Genomic DNA, 18317 nt, shown 5'->3' with positions numbered 1-18317 from the left:
TTTGATTTGGAGGACGGTTGTCCTGCAAACAGAAAAGTAAGGAACTTCTCTGCCATTTTGTTTGATATAGATGTTAACCAATCAGCATTCAACATTAGACCCACTGTATCAATAACCATGTTTGATAGAGACGTTAATCAAAACTAATTTTCTCATTAACCATTATCAGAAAAGGTTTTTTATTTTCATAACCACACTTCAAATCAAATTTTATTTGTCACGTACACATGGTTAGCAGATGTTAATGTGAGTGTAGCGAAATGCTTGTGCTTCTAGTTCTTACAATGCAGTAATAACCAACAAGTAATCTAGCTAACTATTCCACAACTACTACCTTATACACACAAGTGTAAAGGGATAAAGAATATGTACATAAAGATATATGAATGAGTGATGGTACAGAACAGCATAGGCAAGATGCAGTAGATGGTATCGAGTACTGTATATATAGTACATACTGTATGAGATGAGTAATGTAGGGTATGTAAACAAAGTGGCATAGTTTAAAGTGGCTAGTGACACATGTACTACATAAAGATGCAGTAGATGATAAAGAGTACAGTATATACATATACATATGAGATGAATAATGTAGGGTATGTAAACATTATATTAAGTAGTATTGTTTAAAGTGGCTAGTGATATATTTTTCATCAATTTCCATTATTAAAGTGAGCTGGAGTTGAGTCAGTGTGTTGGCAGCAGCCACTCAATGTTAGTGGTGGCTGTTTAACAGTCTGATGGCCTTGAGATAGAAGCTGTTTTTCAGTTACCTTCTGGATGGTAGCGGGGTGAACAGGCAGTGGCTTCAGTTCCTAAAACCAAAGTGCTATTTGTATAGAGCTGACATGATTCCTGCGGGACTGGGTGCTCACTGTGCCTCTGTGTGTTCCCATAGTGGTGGAGGTGGGTCCTGACGGGGCTCTGAGGGTGGAGCTGCTGAAGACGACAGCTGGTCTAGGCTTCAGTCTGGAGGGGGGCAAAGCCTCGGCACACGGAGACCTACCCCTCAACGTTAAACGAGTCTTCAAAGGTCAGCCAACACACACACACACAAAGGAACACACACACACAGGAACGTAAGTATACACACACACTCTTTATTCCTATGGTGGTATGGCAGTGTCAGCCTATGGCCACCAGAGGGGGCATTTCCCCAGCATGGCAGTCAAAACAGACACGGTCAGTGAGTTTGTCTGCCAATACAGACTTTCCAATGATGAGAGGAGGGGAGAGGAGAGGAGAGGAGAGGAGAGGAGAGGGGGGGATAGAAGGAGAAGAGGGGATAGGAGGAGGGGAGTAGGAGAGGAGAGGAGAGATCCTGTGTAGACAGCTGGGTTGGTTTACATGTAGAGGAGAGATCCTGTGTAGACAGCTGGGTTGGGTTACATGTCGAGGAGAGATCCTGTGTAGACAGCTGGGTTGGGTTACATGTAGAGGAGAGATCCTGTGTAGACAGCCGGGTTGGGTTACATGTAGAGGAGAGGAGAGATCCTGTGTAGACAGCTGGGTTGGGTTACAGTTATGATACAGTTATAATGCGTTATGATACTGTTATAATGCATTATGATAGTTATAATGCACTATGATACTGTTATAATGCATTATGATACTGTTATAATGCATTATGATAGTTATAATGCACTATGATACTGTTATAATGCATTATGATACTGTTATAATGCACTATGATACTGTTATAATGCATTATGATAGTTATAATGCATTATGATACAGTTATAATGCATTATGATACAGTTATAATGCACTATGATAGTTATAATGCATTATGATAGTTATAATGCACTATGATAGTTATAATGCATTATGATAGTTATAATGCATTATGATACTGTTATAATGCACTATGATACTGTTATAATGCACTATGATAGTTATAATGCACTATGATAGTTATAATGCACTATGATAGTTATAATGCACTATGATAGTTATAATGCATTATGATACTGTTATAATGCACTATGATAGTTATAATGCATTATGATAGCTATAATGCGTTATGATAGTTATAATGCACTATGATACTGTTATAATGCATTATGATACTGTTATAATGCACTATGATAGTTATAATGCATTATGATACTGTTATAATGCATTATGATACTGTTATAATGCACTATGATAGTTATAATGCATTATGATACTGTTATAATGCATTATGATACTGTTATAATGCATTATGGTACTGTTATAATGCATTATGGTACTGTTATAATGCATTATGATAGTTATAATGCGTTATGATAGCTATAATGCACTATGACAGCTATAATGCACTATGCTACAGTTATAATGCGCTATGATACTGTTATAATACATTATGATACTGTTATAATGCATTATGAGTTATAATGCACTATGATAGCTATAATGCACTATGATACAGTTATAATGCATTATGATACTGTTATAATGCATTATGATACTGTTATAATGCATTATGATAGTTATAATGCGTTATGATACAGTTATAATGCATTATGATGCTGTTATAATGCATTATGATACTGTTATAATGCATTATGATACTGTTATAATGCATTATGATACTGTTATAATGCATTATGATACTGTTATAATGCATTATGATACTGTTATAATGCATTATGATAGTTATAATGCATTATGATAGTTATAATGCGTTATGATACTGTTATAATGCATTATGATACTGTTATAATGCATTATGATACTGTTATAATGCATTATGATACTGTTATAATGCATTATGATGCTGTTATAATGCATTATGATAGTTATAATGCATTATGATGCTGTTATAATGCATTATGATACTGTTATAATGCATTATGATACTGTTATAATGCATTATGATACTGTTATAATGCATTATGATAGTTATAATGCATTATGATACTGTTATAATGCACTATGATACTGTTATAATGCATTATGATACTGTTATAATGCATTATGATACTGTTATAATGCACTATGATACTGTTATAATGCATTATGATACTGTTATAATGCATTATGATACAGTTATAATGCACTATGATACTGTTATAATGCATTATGATACTGTTATAATGCAATATGATACTGTTATAATGCATTATGATACTGTTATAATGCACTATGATACTGTTATAATGCACTATGATACTGTTATAATGCACTATGATAGTTATAATGCACTATGATAGCTATAATGCACTATGATACAGTTATAATGCATTATGATACTGTTATAATGCATTATGATAGTTATAATGCATTATGATACTGTTATAATGCACTATGATAGCTATAATGCACTATGATACAGTTATAATGCATTATGATACTGTTATAATGCATTATGATACTGTTATAATGCACTATGATAGTTATAATGCACTATGATAGCTATAATGCACTATGATACAGTTATAATGCATTATGATACTGTTATAATACATTATGATAGTTATAATGCATTATGATACTGTTATAATGCACTATGATAGCTATAATGCACTATGATACAGTTATAATGCATTATGATAGTTATAATGCATTATGATACTGTTATAATGCATTATGATACTGTTATAATGCATTATGATACTGTTATAATGCACTATGATACTGTTATAATGCATTATGATAGTTATAATGCATTACGATGCTGTTATAATGCGTTGTAATACTTGTCATGACCATTTATGACCTATTATAACGTCTGAGCATAATGAACCCAACCTCCTCTAGGTGGTGCTGCGGAGCTGTCGAGGGTGGTGGACGTGGGGGACGAGGTACTGGAGGTCAACGGACGCTCGCTGCAGGGCCTCATGCATTACGACGCCTGGAACATCATCAAGGCTGTCAGCGAAGGCCCCGTGCAGCTGGTCATCAGGAAACCGCGGACCTCTGTATGACAGACATACAACAGACATACAGAACTAACATGAAGAACCAGACAGACGTACCTCGCAGAACACGTATGTCATCTTGAGGTGACATAATATATAATCCAGGACTTTCGTATGACAGACATACAACAGACATATCTCAGAGAACTATATATATATAAAGCTACGATGGCTGAAATGTTATTATCGTGACATATTCTGATGAAACGGACAGACATTGCAAAGAAGGTTATTTCGTTAAAGCAGACTGCAATTCGGTCCGGAATGTCAGATAGAGTGTCAAAACCAGATCGTGGAGTATGAAGCACTCTTTCTTTTATTATAGTGTTTTATACAGGAGGACAAGAGGCTATTATAGTGTCTTATACAGGAGGACAGGATACTATTATAGTGTCTTATACAGGAGGATTTAGACTATTATAGTGTTTTATACAGGAGGATATTAGACTATTATAGTGTCTTATACAGGAGGACAGGAGGCTATTATATTGTCTTATACAGGAGGATATTAGACTAGTATAGTGTGTTATACAGGAGTATTTAGACTATTGTTGTGTTTTATATAGGAAGACGAGAGGCTAATATAGTGTTTTATACAGGAGGATATTAGACTATTATAGTGTTTTATACAGGAGGACGAGAGGCTAATATAGTGTGTTATACAGGAGGATATTAGACTATTATAGTGTTTTATACAGGAAGACGAGAGGCTAATATAGTGTGTTATACAGGAGGATATTAGACTATTATAGTGTTTTATACAGGAAGACGAGAGGCTAATATAGTGTGTTATACAGGAGGATATTAGACTATTATAGTGTTTTATACAGGAAGACGAGAGGCTAATATAGTGTGTTATACAGGAGGATATTAGACTATTATAGTGTTTTATACAGGAAGACGAGAGGCTAATATAGTGTGTTATACAGGAGGATATTAGACTATTATAGTGTTTTATACAGGAAGACGAGAGGCTAATATAGTGTGTTATACAGGAGGATATTAGACTATTATAGTGTTTTATACAGGAAGACGAGAGGCTAATATAGTGTGTTATACAGGAGGATAGGAGAGTGTCTTTATGGTGGCATCTTGGAATATCTATAGATTTCACCTGGATTCACCTCGTCAGTCTACGTCATGGAAAGAGCAGGTGTTCCTAATGTTTCGTACACTCAGTGTTGTATACTAGTATAACTGCTGTTGTTTATAATCAACTGCCGTTTGTGTACAATCAGCTCAATCAGACTTCACTGCAGCAAAAGTTTTTTTTTTTCTCTCTCTCTTAAAATGTGATTATTTTATGAAAAACACGAAATTGTCACTTTGCCTTTAAAACCTTTACCTCTTATTTGAACCAACCTTATTTTATGTCAAGGTATCGGTCAGTTTACCCTGTAGGTATCCTCTCAGTTTACCCTGTAGGTATCCCCTCAGTTTACCCTGTAGGTATCCTCTCAGTTTACCCTGTAGGTATCCTCTCAGTTTACCCTGTAGGTATCCTCTCAGTGTACCCTGTAGGTATCCTCTCAGTGTACCCTGTAGGTATCCTCTCAGTGTACCCTGTAGGTATCCTCTCAGTGTACCCTGTAGGTATCCTCTCAGTTTACCCTGTAGGTATCGGTCAGTTTACCCTGTAGGTATCCTCTCAGTTTACCCTGTAGGTATCCTCTCAGTGTACCCTGTAGGTATCCTCTCAGTGTACCCTGTAGGTATCCTCTCAGTTTACCCTGTAGGTATCCTCTCAGTTTACCCTGTAGGTATCCTCTCAGTGTACCCTGTAGGTATCATCTCAGTTTACCCTGTAGGTATCGGTCAGTTTACCCTGTAGGTATCCTCTCAGTTTACCCTGTAGGTATCCTCTCAGTGTACCCTGTAGGTATCCTCTCAGTTTACCCTGTAGGTATCCTCTCAGTTTACCCTGTAGGTATCCTCTCAGTTTACCCTGTAGGTATCCTCTCAGTGTACCCTGTAGGTATCCTCTCAGTGTACCCTGTAGGTATCCTCTCAGTGTACCCTGTAGGTATCCTCTCAGTGTACCCTGTAGGTATCCTCTCAGTGTACCCTGTAGGTATCCTCTCAGTGTACCCTGTAGGTATCCTCTCAGTTTACCCTGTAGGTATCCTCTCAGTTTACCCTGTAGGTATCCTCTCAGTTTACCCTGTAGGTATCCTCTCAGTGTACCCTGTAGGTATCCTCTCAGTGTACCCTGTAGGTATCCTCTCAGTGTACCCTGTAGGTATCCTCTCAGTTTACCCTGTAGGTATCCTCTCAGTTTACCCTGTAGGTATCCTCTCAGTGTACCCTGTAGGTATCCTCTCAGTGTACCCTGTAGGTATCCTCTCAGTTTACCCTGTAGGTATCCTCTCAGTGTACCCTGTAGGGATCCTCTCAGTTTACCCTGTATGTATCCTCTCAGTTTACCCTGTAGGTATCCTCTCAGTTTACCCTGTAGGTATCCTCTCAGTTTACCCTGTAGGTATCCTCTCAGTTTACCCTGTAGGTATCCTCTCAGTTTACCCTGTAGGTATCCTCTCAGTTTACCCTGTAGGTATCCTCTCAGTTTACCCTGTAGGTATCCTCTCAGTTTACCCTGTAGGTATCCTATCAGTGTACCCTGTAGGTATCCTCTCAGTTTACCCTGTAGGTATCCTCTCAGTTTACCCTGTAGGTATCGGTCAGTTTACCCTGTAGGTATCCTCTCAGTTTACCCTGTAGGTATCCTCTCAGTTTACCCTGTATCTTGTCACCTAAATCCTCACACTGACCCAATGTGACACCTACAGTAGCTGTGTCAGAGACTCACCTCTTTCTGCATCGTTGGAAGATAACTCTATTTGAAAACTGAGTTGGATTAGTGCTACGGTGTTAAACTACTGGAGTTGAGTTGGATTAGAGCTATGGCGTTACGCTACTGGAGTTGAGTTGGATTAGAGCTACGGCGTTACGCTACTGGAGTTGAGTTGGATTAGTGATACGGGTTACGCTACTGGAGTTGAGTTGGATTAGAGCTACGGCCTTACGCTACTGGAGTTGAGTTGGATTAGAGCTACGGCGTTACGCTACTGGAGTTGAGTTGGATTAGTGATACGGGTTACGCTACTGGAGTTGAGTTGGATTAGAGCTACGGTGTTACTCTACTGGAGTTGAGTTGGATTAGAGCTACGGTGTTACGCTACTGGAGTTGAGTTGGATTAGAGCTACGGCCTCACGCTGCTGGAGTTGAGTTGGATTAGAGCTACGGTGTTACTCTACTGGAGTTGAGTTGGATTAGAGCTACGGCGTTACGCTACTGGAGTTGAGTTGGATTAGAGCTACGGTGTTACTCTACTGGAGTTGAGTTGGATTAGAGCTACGGCGTTACGCTACTGGAGTTGAGTTGGATTAGAGCTACGGTGTTACTCTACTGGAGTTGAGTTGGATTAGAGCTACGGCGTTACGCTACTGGAGTTGAGTTGGATTAGAGCTACGGCGTTACGCTACTGGAGTTGAGTTGGATTAGAGCTACGGCGTTACGCTACTGGAGTTGAGTTGGATTAGAGCTACGGCGTCACGCTACTGGAGTTGAGTTGGATTAGAGCTACGGCGTCACGCTACTGGAGTTGAGTTGGATTAGAGCTATGGTGTTACTCTACTGGAGTTGAGTTGGATTAGAGCTACGGCGTCACGCTACTGGAGTTGAGTTGGATTAGAGCTATGGTGTTACTCTACTGGAGTTGAGTTGGATTAGAGCTACGGCGTTACGCTACTGGAGTTGAGTTGGATTAGAGCTACGGCGTCACACTACTGGAGTTGAGTTGGATTAGAGCTACGGCGTCACGCTACTGGAGTTGAGTTGGATTAGAGCTGCGGCGTCACGCTACTGGAGTTGAGTTGGATTAGAGCTACGGCGTTATGCTACTGGAGTTGCATTGTACGGGACTTAATGTACGTGCATGGTGTGCATATCGGGTTTCCAATCCAATGCTCTAAACCTGATAATTGAAAACAAGACATTTTAGAAATGAATTGAAATGATTAATTTTAATGATTAAGTACAGAGTGCATTGAAGTTCCTACTTCATCCATATTCATAACATATTTTGTATCTCCTGAAATTCCACATCATTGATTTAACGTGTCTTACTGTTAAAGGTGTTGACAGATATACAGTACAGACTAACCACATGTGATTTCCGTTTTTAGTTTTCCCTCTGAAATACAACAGAACCTTAGTGTATATGTGACATGTCTGGTAGGTTACTGTATATGTGACATGTATGGTAGGTTACTGTAAATGTGACATGTCTGGTAGGTTACTGTAAATGTGGCATGTATGGTAGGTTACTGTACATGTGACATGTATGGTAGGTTACTGTAAATGTGACATGTATGGTAGGTTACTGTAAATGTGACATGTCTGGTAGGTTACTGTATATGTGACATGTCTGGTAGGTTACTGTATATGTGACATGTATGGTAGGTTACTGTAAATGTGACATGTCTGGTAGGTTACTGTAAATGTGGCATGTGTGGTAGGTTACTGTACATGTGACATGTATGGTAGGTTACTGTAAATGTGACATGTATGGTAGGTTGCTGTAAATGTGACATGTATGGTAGGTTACTGTAAATATGACATGTATGGTAGGTTACTGTAAATGTGACATGTCTGGTAGGTTACTGTAAATGTGACATGTCTGGTAGGTTACTGTAAATGTGACATGTATGGTAGGTTACTGTAAATGTGACATGTATGGTAGGTTACTGTAAATGTGACATGTATGGTAGGTTACTGTAAATGTGACAATGTGACATGTATGGTAGGTTACTGTAAATGTGACATGTCTGGTAGGTTACTGTACATGTGACATGTATGGTAGGTTACTGTAAATGTGACATGTCTGGTAGGTTACTGTAAATGTGACAATGTGACATGTCTGGTAGGTTACTGTAAATGTGACAATGTGCCATGTCTGGTAGGTTACTGTAAATGTGCCATGTCTGGTATGTTACTGTATCTGGCAGGGTTCAAACCGTGCATTACAATAGCCACAGCTCTTACATTCTGAAGCACAACTCTTGTTTCAGAAAGCTGGTTGTAAATATTGTCTCGTGTTACTGTACATTTGAATTAGGCCGACTTGATCGTCTTTCCATTGGTTTTAGTGTACATTTTAAACTGTCATTTTGAATTCTATGACTGACTGCAAGGTATGTTTAGATTGTTTTTGTGTGATCAGTAACACATACTGTCGTGCAGCACGATATTACACTTGGAGAATTTGTACATTTACAGGGCTATTTTAACGGCAATGGTTGAAAAATATGACATTGCTCAGAATATCGTTCTAATCTTGGGTTTTAATGCGGTTGATTTATTAAAATAAAGGATATTCTGTTGCTGTAAAAGGAACTGATCTGCTGTTGAATATCTTCTGATAACGGTGGTTAACAAAAAGCTACAACAAACTTTTGGTCAATTCAGGTTTTTCTTCTACTTTGTTAATGTTCTTTTAATGTGTACATTATTATTATTATTATTATATATTTTTTTGCGTTTGGTTTTGATTACATACAGACAGGAAATCCAATTTGTAAGTCGCTCTGGATAAGAGCGTCTGCTAAATTACTTAAATGTAAATGTAAATGCTCACTTACATGAGTGGTCAAAAGTAGTGCACTACATAGGGAATAGGATGCCATTTTGAACTAAATTAGAGTAGATTAATACGTTGTGTGTGTGTGTGTGTGTGTGTGGCAGGGAACATAGTCCCTGCGGTGCAGGGTAGGCAACCCTGTTCCTAAAGGGCCTCGGGTACAGCAGGATATGGTTCCAACGACGCGCCACATCTGACCAACTGAGCTAATTGATCAGTTCAGTGATTGCCTAAATTCATCACACCTGGTCTTCTAGATTGGTTAAATCCAAACATGAAGTGCCTGCGGGAGGGTTGCCTTACCCTACTGTGGTGCTATGATAAAGGCCCTATTCAGGAAGTGTCTCGTAAATGACTAATACAGTCTTGTGACCGCTGACCTTTGATTTGAATCCTAGTCGGTGACACCTTTCACACAGCACCAGGGCCTGTAGTCTTAAAGCATCTCACAGCAGGAGTGCTGATCTAGAATCAGTGTATGCTTTTACATCATAATAAGTAAGATTACAGTATATGGACAGGATCGATCTGATCCTAGATCAGCACTTATATTCTAAGACGCTTTGTGAATATGGGCCTAGAGTTAAATTAATAGTTTCTTGGATGTGGTATTTCTGTAAAAAAAGAAAAAAATTATAATCTGTATTTGGGAATATTTTTGTACAAATCTGAATCGGTAATGTACACATTTTCAGTGTCATTAAAGCGTGTTCAATTGTCTATTTTAACCGTGCACTCTGTGTAATGGTTTTCTTCCGTTGGAGGAGAGGACCAAAGCGCAGCGTGGTAAGTGTCCATGGTATTTATTTAAACACCTAAACTGAACACTCCATACAAAAACAATAAACGTAACGTGAATAACCGAAACCGAAAACAGTACCGTGTGGTGTAAGACACAGACACGGAAACAATCACCCACAAACAAACAGTGAAGCCCAGGCTACCTAAGTATGATTCTCAATCAGAGACAACCAGGCTACCTAAGTATGATTCTCAATCAGAGACAACCAGGCTACCTAAGTATGATTCTCAATCAGAGACAACTAACGACACCTGCCTCTGATTGAGAACCATACTAGGCCCGAACACAGAAAACCAACCTAGAAACACAAAACATAGAATTCCCACCCAGCTCACGTCCTGACCAACACTAAAACAAGGAAAACACAAAAGAACTATGGTCAGAAAGTGTTCAATTAACATGTTAAAACTTTCAATTCAATTCTTATTTTTCCTTGAAATCAACTTTTCTCAGCTCAGTTTATTTTTCTAGAAGTTGATTTTTCTAGAAATAGACTTTTCTAGAAGTAGATTAAGAGAGTGAAGACTTGTTAGAGTAAGCACGTCATTCAGCCTTCACGTCATTCAGCCTTCACGTCATTCAGCCTTCACGTCATTCAGCCTTCAGGTCATTCAGCCTTCAGGTCATTCAGCCTTCAGGTCATTCAGCCTTCACGTCATTCAGCCTTCACGTCATTCAGCCTTCAGGTCATTCAGCCTTCAGGTCATTCAGCCTTCAGGTCATTCAGCCTTCACGTCATTCAGCCTTCAGGTCATTCAGCCTTCACGTCATTCAGCCTTCACGTCATTCAGCCTTCACGTCATTCAGCCTTCACGTCATTCAGCCTTCACGTCATTCAGCCTTCAGGTCATTCAGCCTTTATTTAACCAAGACAGAGCCCGGACTTTAGAAACCGATTTAATTTAGCAGATCCTCGTATCCTCTTGGGCTCCCGAGTAGCACAATGGCACTGCATCTCGGTGCTCGGGGTGTCATTACTGGTTAGATTCCAGGCTGTATCACAACTAGCCGTGATTGGGGCGCACAATTGGCCCAGCGTCGTCCTGGTTCTGGTTTGGCCGGGGTAGGCCGTCTTGGTAAATAAGAATTTCTTAACTGACTTGCCTAGTTAAATAAAGGTGAAATAAAATCCAGAGTGACTGAAATTTAGGAGGGATGGAAGGGCCAAGAGACCAGAGGTGACAGAGTGGAGTACTTAGGTTGGGGTGTAAGGGTTTGAGCACAGCCTTAAAGTAGGGAGGGGACGTTAATCTTGCTGCTCTGTAGGCAAGTGCCAATGGTCTTGTAGTGAATACGAGCTTCGACTGGAAGCCAGTGAAGTGTGCGGAGGAGCAGGGTGACGTAGGGAAAACGTAGGAAGGTTGACCACCAGGCAGGCTGTGGTGTTCTGGATAGGTCACAGGGGTTTGATGGTTGAAGCGGGGAAACCGGGGAAACCAGCGAGATGCAGTAGTCTAGACTGGAGACGACAAGTGCCTGGATTAGGAATTGCACCGCTTCGTGTGTGACGAAAGGTGATACTCTACGGCTGTTGCAGAGCATGAACCGGCAGGGGCGAGTCACTTGTTTGAGTTGTTCTGTGTGAGTGGGACCCGTGGACTCAATAGACTTGAGTGAATGAGGAGTGGATGTCGTCAACCTTCTTTTCAAAGGGGTTGACAAAGTAATCCGCAGAGAGGGAGGAGGCGGGGGTGGAGGATTAAGGAGGGAGGAGAAGGTGGAAAAGAGTTTCCTAGGTTTAGAGGCAGAAGCCTGATATTTAGAGCGATAGGAAGTGGCTTTAACAGTGGATACAGAGGAAGAGGAGGGAGTGAAAGGATGAAAAGGCCTCCGGAAGTTTAGTTTTCCTCCATTTTTGCTCAGCTGACCACAGCCCTGTTTGGTAAGCTCCCCCATGAGTCACTCGGCCACGGAGCAGGAGGGGAGGGCCCAGCCAGCCGGGAAGAAAGGGTACAGTGCAAGTCATAGGATGTAGAAAGGGAGGAGAGTAGGGTCGAAGAGGCAGAATCAGGAGACCGGAGAGAGAAGGATTTAGCAAATGGGAGAGATGATGAAGAGGAGAGAGTAGTGGGAGAGATGATGAAGAGGAGAGAGTAGTGGGAGAGAGAGAAAAGAGTGTGACTAAATTTAGACAGTACTAAATACTAACACTCATTTCTAATTGCCTTGCAGAGGTGAAACCACTCCCCCTCCATAAAAGCTACTAATTATTAAAACAACAATCACAAATTGCACTGCCCCTTGATCCTGGTTGGTGTGTCAACAATCAGCTGCAAGTTATGAGCAGTCTGCAGTTCACACACCAAGTAGGCTACTGGGAAGACAGTCTGCAGTTCACACACCAAGTAGGCTACTGGGAAGACAGTCTGCAGTTCACACACCAAGTAGGCTACTGGGAAGACAGTCTGCAGTTCACACACCAAGTAGGCTACTGGGAAGACAGTCTGCAGTTCACACACCAAGTAGGCTACTGGGAAGACAGTCTGCAGTTCACACACCAAGTAGGCTACTGGGTAGACAGTCTGCAGTTCACACACCAAGTAGGCTACTGGGAAGACAGTCAGCAGTTCACACACCAAGTAGGCTACTGGGAAGACAGTCTGCAGTTCACACACCAAGTAGGCTACTGGGAAGACAGTCTGCAGTTCACACACCAAGTAGGCTACTGGGAAGACAGTCTGCAGTTCACACACCAAGTAGGCTACTGGGAAGACAGTCTGCAGTTCACACACCAAGTAGGCTACTGGGAAGACAGTCTGCAGTTCACACACCAAGTAGGCTACTGGGAAGACAGTCTGCAGTTCACACACCAAGTAGGCTACTGGGAGTACAGTCTGCAGTTCACACAAAGTAGGCTACTGGCAAAAAGACAGTCTAGCAGTTCACACAAAAAGTAGGCTACTGGGAAGACAGTCTGCAGTTAAACACAGACAATTTGACTGAGGCTGCTGGGAAGACAGTCTGCAGTTCACACACCAAGTAGGCTACTGGGAAGACAGTCTGCAGTTCACTTATGACCGAAAAGAGCTTCTGGAATCAGAACAGCGATTACGAACTGGACGAAAGAACACCATGTAGGCTACTGGGAAGACAGTCTGCAGTTCACACACCAAGTAGGCTACTAAATTGGGGAAGACAGTCAGCAGTTCACACACCAAGTTAGGCTACTGGGAAGACAGTCTGCAGTTCACACACCAAGTAGGCTACTGGGAAGACAGTCTGCAGTTCACACACCATGTAGGCTACTGGGAAGACAGTCTGCAGTTCACACACCAAGTAGGCTACTGGGAGTACAGTCTGCAGTTCACACACCAAGTAGGCTACTGGGAAGACAGTCTGCAGTTAACACACCATGAGTAGGCTACTGGGAGTACAGTCAGCAGTTCACACACCAAGTAGGCTACTGGGAAGACAGTCTGCAGTTCACACACCAAGTAGGCTACTGGGAGTACAGTCAGCAGTTCACACACCAAGTTTGATTTGTTTGCTACTGGGAAGACAGTCTGCAGTTCACACACCAAGTAGGCTACTGGGAAGACAGTCTGCAGTTCACACACCAAGTAGGCTACTGGGAAGACAGTCTGCAGTTCACACACCAAGTAGGCTACTGGGTAGACAGTCTGCAGTTCACACACCAAGTAGGCTACTGGGTAGACAGTCTGCAGTTCACACACCAAGTAGGCTACTGGGAAGACAGTCTGCAGTTCATAACACCAAGTAGGCTACTGGGAAGACAGTCTGCAGTTCACACACCAAGTAGGCTACTGGGAGTCAACAGTCTGCAGTTCACACACCAAGTAGGCTACTGGGAAGACAGTCTGCAGTTCACACACCCAAGTCCAGGCTAGCCTCTGGGACTACAGTCTGCAGTTCATCACACCAAGTAGGCTACTGGGAGTACAGTCAGCAGTTACACACCATGTAGGCTACTGGGAAGACAGTCTGCAGTTCACACACCATGTAGGCTACTGGGAAGACAGTCTGCAGTTCACACACCAAGTAGGCTACTGGGAGTACAGTCTGCAGTTCACACACCAAGTAGGCTACTGGGAGTACAGTCTGCAGTTCACACACCAAGTAGGCTACTGGGAAGACATTCCTCTCTGCCTCCTTCTTTCCACTCCTCTCTCTTTGACCTCACCCTCTCACCTTCCCCCTACTCACAAGGCAGGCTACGCTTGACCTCATCTTTACTAGATGCTGCTCTTCTACCCTCATTGCAACTCCTCCAAGTCTCCGACCACTATCCTTTTCCCCTCTCGCCTCTCATCCAACACTTCCCACACTGCCCCTACTCGGATGGTATCGCGCCGTTTCACACACCAAGTAGGCAGACGGCTCAGTTCACACACCAAGTAGGCTACTGGGAAGACAGTCTGCAGTTCACACACCAAGTAGGCTACTGGGAGTACAGTCTGCAGTTCACACACCAAGTAGGCTACTGGGAAGACAGTCTGCAGTTCACACACCATGTAGGCTACTGGGAAGACAGTCTGCAGTTCACACACCAAGTAGGCTACTGGGAGTACAGTCTGCAGTTCATGTCCCCACACCATGTAGGCTACTGGGAAGACAGTCTGCAGTTCACACAAAGTAGGCTACTGGGAGTACAGTCTGCAGTTCACACACCAATTTTAGGCTACTGGGAAGACAGTCTGCAGTTCACACACCAAGTAGGCTACTGGGAAGACAGTCTGCAGTTCACACACCAAGTAGGCTACTGGGAGTACAGTCAGCAGCACATAAAGTAGATGGTCCTAGCTAGCTTGCTAAAAAGACAGTACTAGACAACAACAGATTAAGACAAAAATGATATGAGTCCTTTAGCCTATAGAATGTATCCCTTCTCTCTTTTCTCTCCAAAAACCCTGCCAGTTAATTAAATACTGTAGACAATTTGACTGAGATTAATAATGGCGCTCGAAGGGGACGTCCCTCCCGTCTTTACGGGCTGAAAAAAACCTAACCGACTGTTCTACTGTGTGTTTTTCTGCATTGTTTTTAACTTATATTGTACATAATGTTGCTGCTACCAGACTCTTATGACCAAAAGAGTTTCAAGAATCAGAACAGCGATTCTCTGTACCTCGAACTGACTGCTAAAGAACCAAATCCCTGTCAACTTGCCATCACTGGAAAATAAATTGGATGATCTCCACTGCGGAAACTATCCTACCAACGGGATATTAAAAAATGTCATATATTATGTTGACGTTCTGGCATTCAGGCCAAAGAGTTAAACATTGGTTTCATCAGACCAGAGAATCTTGTTTCTCATGGTCTTAGAGTCTTTAGATGCCATTTTGGCAAACTCAAGCAAGCAGGCTGTCATTTGTCTTTTACAGAGGAGTGGCTTCCGTCTGGCCACTCTACCATGAAGGTCCTTCTGTAGCTCAGTTGGTAGAGCATGGCGCTTGTAACGCCAGGGTAGTGGGTTCGATTCCCGGGACCACCCATACGTAGAATGTATGCACACATGACTGTAAGTCGCTTTGGATAAAAGCGTCTGCTAAATGGCATATATTATTATTATTATTATTAAGGCCTGATGCTGCAGAGATGGTTGTTCTTCTGGAAGATTCTCCCATCTCCACAAAGGAACTCTGGAGCTCTGTCAGTGACCATCAGGTTCTTGGTCACCTCCCTGACCAAGGCCCTTCTCCCCAGATTGAAACCCCGGTTTAGCCCGGGCGGCCACCTCTAAGAAGAGTCTTGGTGGTTCCAAACTTCTTCCATTTAAGAATGATGATGTGTTCTTGGGGACCTTCAATATGGCAGAAATCATTTCTTACTTTTCCCCAGATCTGTGCCTCGACACAATCCTGTCTCTGAGCTCTATGGACAATTCCTTCGACATCACGGTTTGGTTTTTAGCTCTGACATAGGCTGCATTTCAAACTTATTAAAGACACACCCTCATCCACTTATCCTTATGCCCTTGGGGGTGTTGGGGTAAGGTCTGTCTGTGTTACTTGTCAATCATTGGCTTATTGGTGAAATCATCAGTCAGACAATATATTCTTTAAGTAAATCAATCAAACCTGTATTAATGCAATTGCCAGACAGACAGTTGACAACAGAAACAGTCCTTTCTGCAAAATAAAAAAGGTCAAAGTTGCTTTAATATACTTGCAGTCGAGTGATGTAACTGCCTACATCAACACCTTCTACTCATGAGACCAAGCCCATGCATATACAGTTATACAAACTCGCAGGACAAAGCAATAGTCCAGTGTTTTCTAAGGGCTCAGCAGTAATGTTATATTCCCGTGTGGCTTACAGTGAGTGTGGTATGTTTGACTTATCTATTTACTCCCCTGCAGAGGTCTGTGTCTATGTATCGCTTTTAGCCTTGAGGCGCTTTCTCACAGACACCCTGTTTTGACTGCACACACATCCCCCAGACCGTTTCTTATCAGAGGCAGAGACTAGAAAAGAACTGTGGAACAGTATTAAACCTTATACTGCTTATATTGTTAATCTGTAGTCCAGGACCCTATAAATGTAGTGGGGGGAGGGTCTTATAACCATTCCCCTTCTATTAATACAACATAAGAATAATCGAGTATTATAACACATCAATCATTTGGTGCAGCCCCTATCATGACCCCAAGGTGACCCACATCGGGGTAAATTCCCGTCACCATCTTGGCTGAATAATAATATATGCCATTTAGCAGACGCTTTTATCCAAAGCGACTTACAGTCATGTGTGCATACATTCTACGTATGGGTGGTCCCGGGAATCGAACCCACTACCCTGGCGTTACAAGCGCCATGCTCTACCAACTGTGCTACCGTGGCTGTCGGTCCAAAGGAAAACAAGGGAAGTTTGTAAAGCCCCTCAACCCTCGTTTTTTTTTATCTAGCTTGCGAGTGTACAATTATTTTCACTCCGTGGCCTGAAACGCCCCACAATTCAATTCGCAGTGATTGTACATTCGCTAAGAAAAGTCAGCCGAAACTTTGAACCTCAACTTCAATATGGACAGTCGACATACAAGTGTAAAAGTGAAAATGGTGCTACTAATGCACACGACGGCACGTACACGTCTCGCAAAAAATAAATATGTTTTTGTTTGGTTATCTTTTGGAAATTGTAGAAATAAAACATTTTCCAGCTAATTAATTAGCTATCATACAGTAGGCAGGCTAACGTTAGTTAGCTAATTAATTAGCTATCATACAGTAGGCAGGCTAACGTTAGCTAATTAATTAGCTAGCTATCATACAGTAGGCAGGCTAACGTTAGTTAGCTAATTAATTAGCTATCATACAGTAGGCAGGTTAACGTTAGTTAGCTAATTAATTAGCTATCATACAGTAGGCAGGTTAACGTTCGTTAGATAATTAATTAGCTAGCTATCATACAGTAGGCAGGCTAAGTAGGCAGGCTAACGTTAGCTAGCTATCATACAGTAGGCAGGCTAACGTTAGTTAGCTAATTAATTAGCTATCATACAGTAGGCAGGTTAACGTTAGTTAGCTAATTAATTAGCTATCATACAGTAGGCAGGTTAACGTTCGTTAGATAATTAATATTGCTAGCTATCATACAGTAGGCAGTCTAACGTTAGTTAGCTAATTAATTAGCTATCATACAGTAGGCAGGTTAACGTTCGTTAGCTAATTAATTTGCTAGCTATCATACAGTAGGCAGGCTAACATTAATTAGCTAGCTATCATACAGTAGGCGTATATTAATAATGATATATTTAATATAAGTAGACATGCACTCATAATTGACTGTAGCCCATATCAAGCACCCGGCGGCTGGAAACACAATCATCACGGGATGAACGAGTGATAACTTTCCGGGCAGGTGCAGTCCATCTATAAAAATCATTCCCTTCCTTCCTCGTTCTGCAAGTGTCCGCTTCACTTGAGGGCTGAGGGGATGGTCTGTTAAGTGTTTGGAATGTAGCTGTGGGACCTTATATAGACAGGTGTGTGCCTTTCCAAATCATGTCC

General features: G+C 41.7%; 1 protein-coding gene across 1 annotated transcript in view; it reads left to right on the top strand.

Moving 5' to 3' along the window:
- LOC118375790 (PDZ domain-containing protein 2-like) overlaps window positions 1-10277 on the top strand; it is a 232384-nt gene extending 222107 nt beyond the window's left edge. The window contains 3 exon segments of the mRNA XM_052479737.1: window positions 899-1033; window positions 3745-6504; window positions 6553-10277. Coding sequence (XP_052335697.1) covers window positions 899-1033; window positions 3745-3911 — 302 coding nt within the window. The 3' untranslated portion in view covers window positions 3912-6504; window positions 6553-10277.
- Window positions 10278-18317: the final 8040 nt, after the last annotated feature.

Source organism: Oncorhynchus keta, chromosome 25, assembly GCF_023373465.1.
Source record: "Oncorhynchus keta strain PuntledgeMale-10-30-2019 chromosome 25, Oket_V2, whole genome shotgun sequence".
Taxonomy (NCBI): Eukaryota; Metazoa; Chordata; class Actinopteri; order Salmoniformes; family Salmonidae; genus Oncorhynchus; species Oncorhynchus keta.
The sequence above is the reverse complement of the archived record's forward strand: the minus strand, read 5'-3'. Positions and strand labels throughout refer to the sequence as shown.